Genomic DNA, 418 nt, shown 5'->3' on the forward strand with positions numbered 1-418 from the left:
CCGGCCCGCCGAAGGCCCAGGCCGGCCCCACCTTCACGGCGCGCGGCCTCCGCCCCTCCCGGTACTTGGCGCGCGACTCGCAGATCCCCAGCTGCGCGTGGTGTTTGCAGACATCGCCCAGGCCGCCGCCGCTGCTGGCCGCCATCTTCCCATCACCCACCGCGGCCCGCGTAGGCAGCCGTAGCTGCTCGCCGAGGGAACAGCCAATCAGACAACGGGCGGAACTGTCATTGGCTCCCACTGAGGCGGAAATGGACGGCGTCGATAAGCCAGACAGAAGGAGCCGAGGCCTCCGATAGGGAAGCCAATCGGAGGCAAGGAATGAGTATATGCCGCGCCCGCATTGGCCGGCAGTGGGTTATACCATCGCCTCGGGGGCGGCAGGGGGGATTTGGGGAAGGCCTGGCCCGCTCGCCCG

The 418-nt window shown here is 69.1% G+C and overlaps 1 protein-coding gene across 1 annotated transcript in view; it reads right to left on the reverse strand.

Moving 5' to 3' along the window:
• Nucleotides 1–195, reverse strand: part of RBM48 (RNA binding motif protein 48) — a 5,141-nt gene extending 4,946 nt beyond the window's left edge. The window contains exon 1 of the mRNA XM_010571394.1: nt 32–195. Within this exon, the coding sequence (XP_010569696.1) occupies nt 32–145 (114 nt within the window). The 5' untranslated portion in view covers nt 146–195. The remainder of the gene's footprint in view (nt 1–31) is intronic.
• Between the last annotated feature and the right edge of the window lie 223 nt (nt 196–418).

This window comes from Haliaeetus leucocephalus, unplaced genomic scaffold, assembly GCF_000737465.1.
Source record: "Haliaeetus leucocephalus isolate CR32 unplaced genomic scaffold, Haliaeetus_leucocephalus-4.0 Scaffold0, whole genome shotgun sequence".
NCBI lineage: Eukaryota > Metazoa > Chordata > Aves > Accipitriformes > Accipitridae > Haliaeetus > Haliaeetus leucocephalus.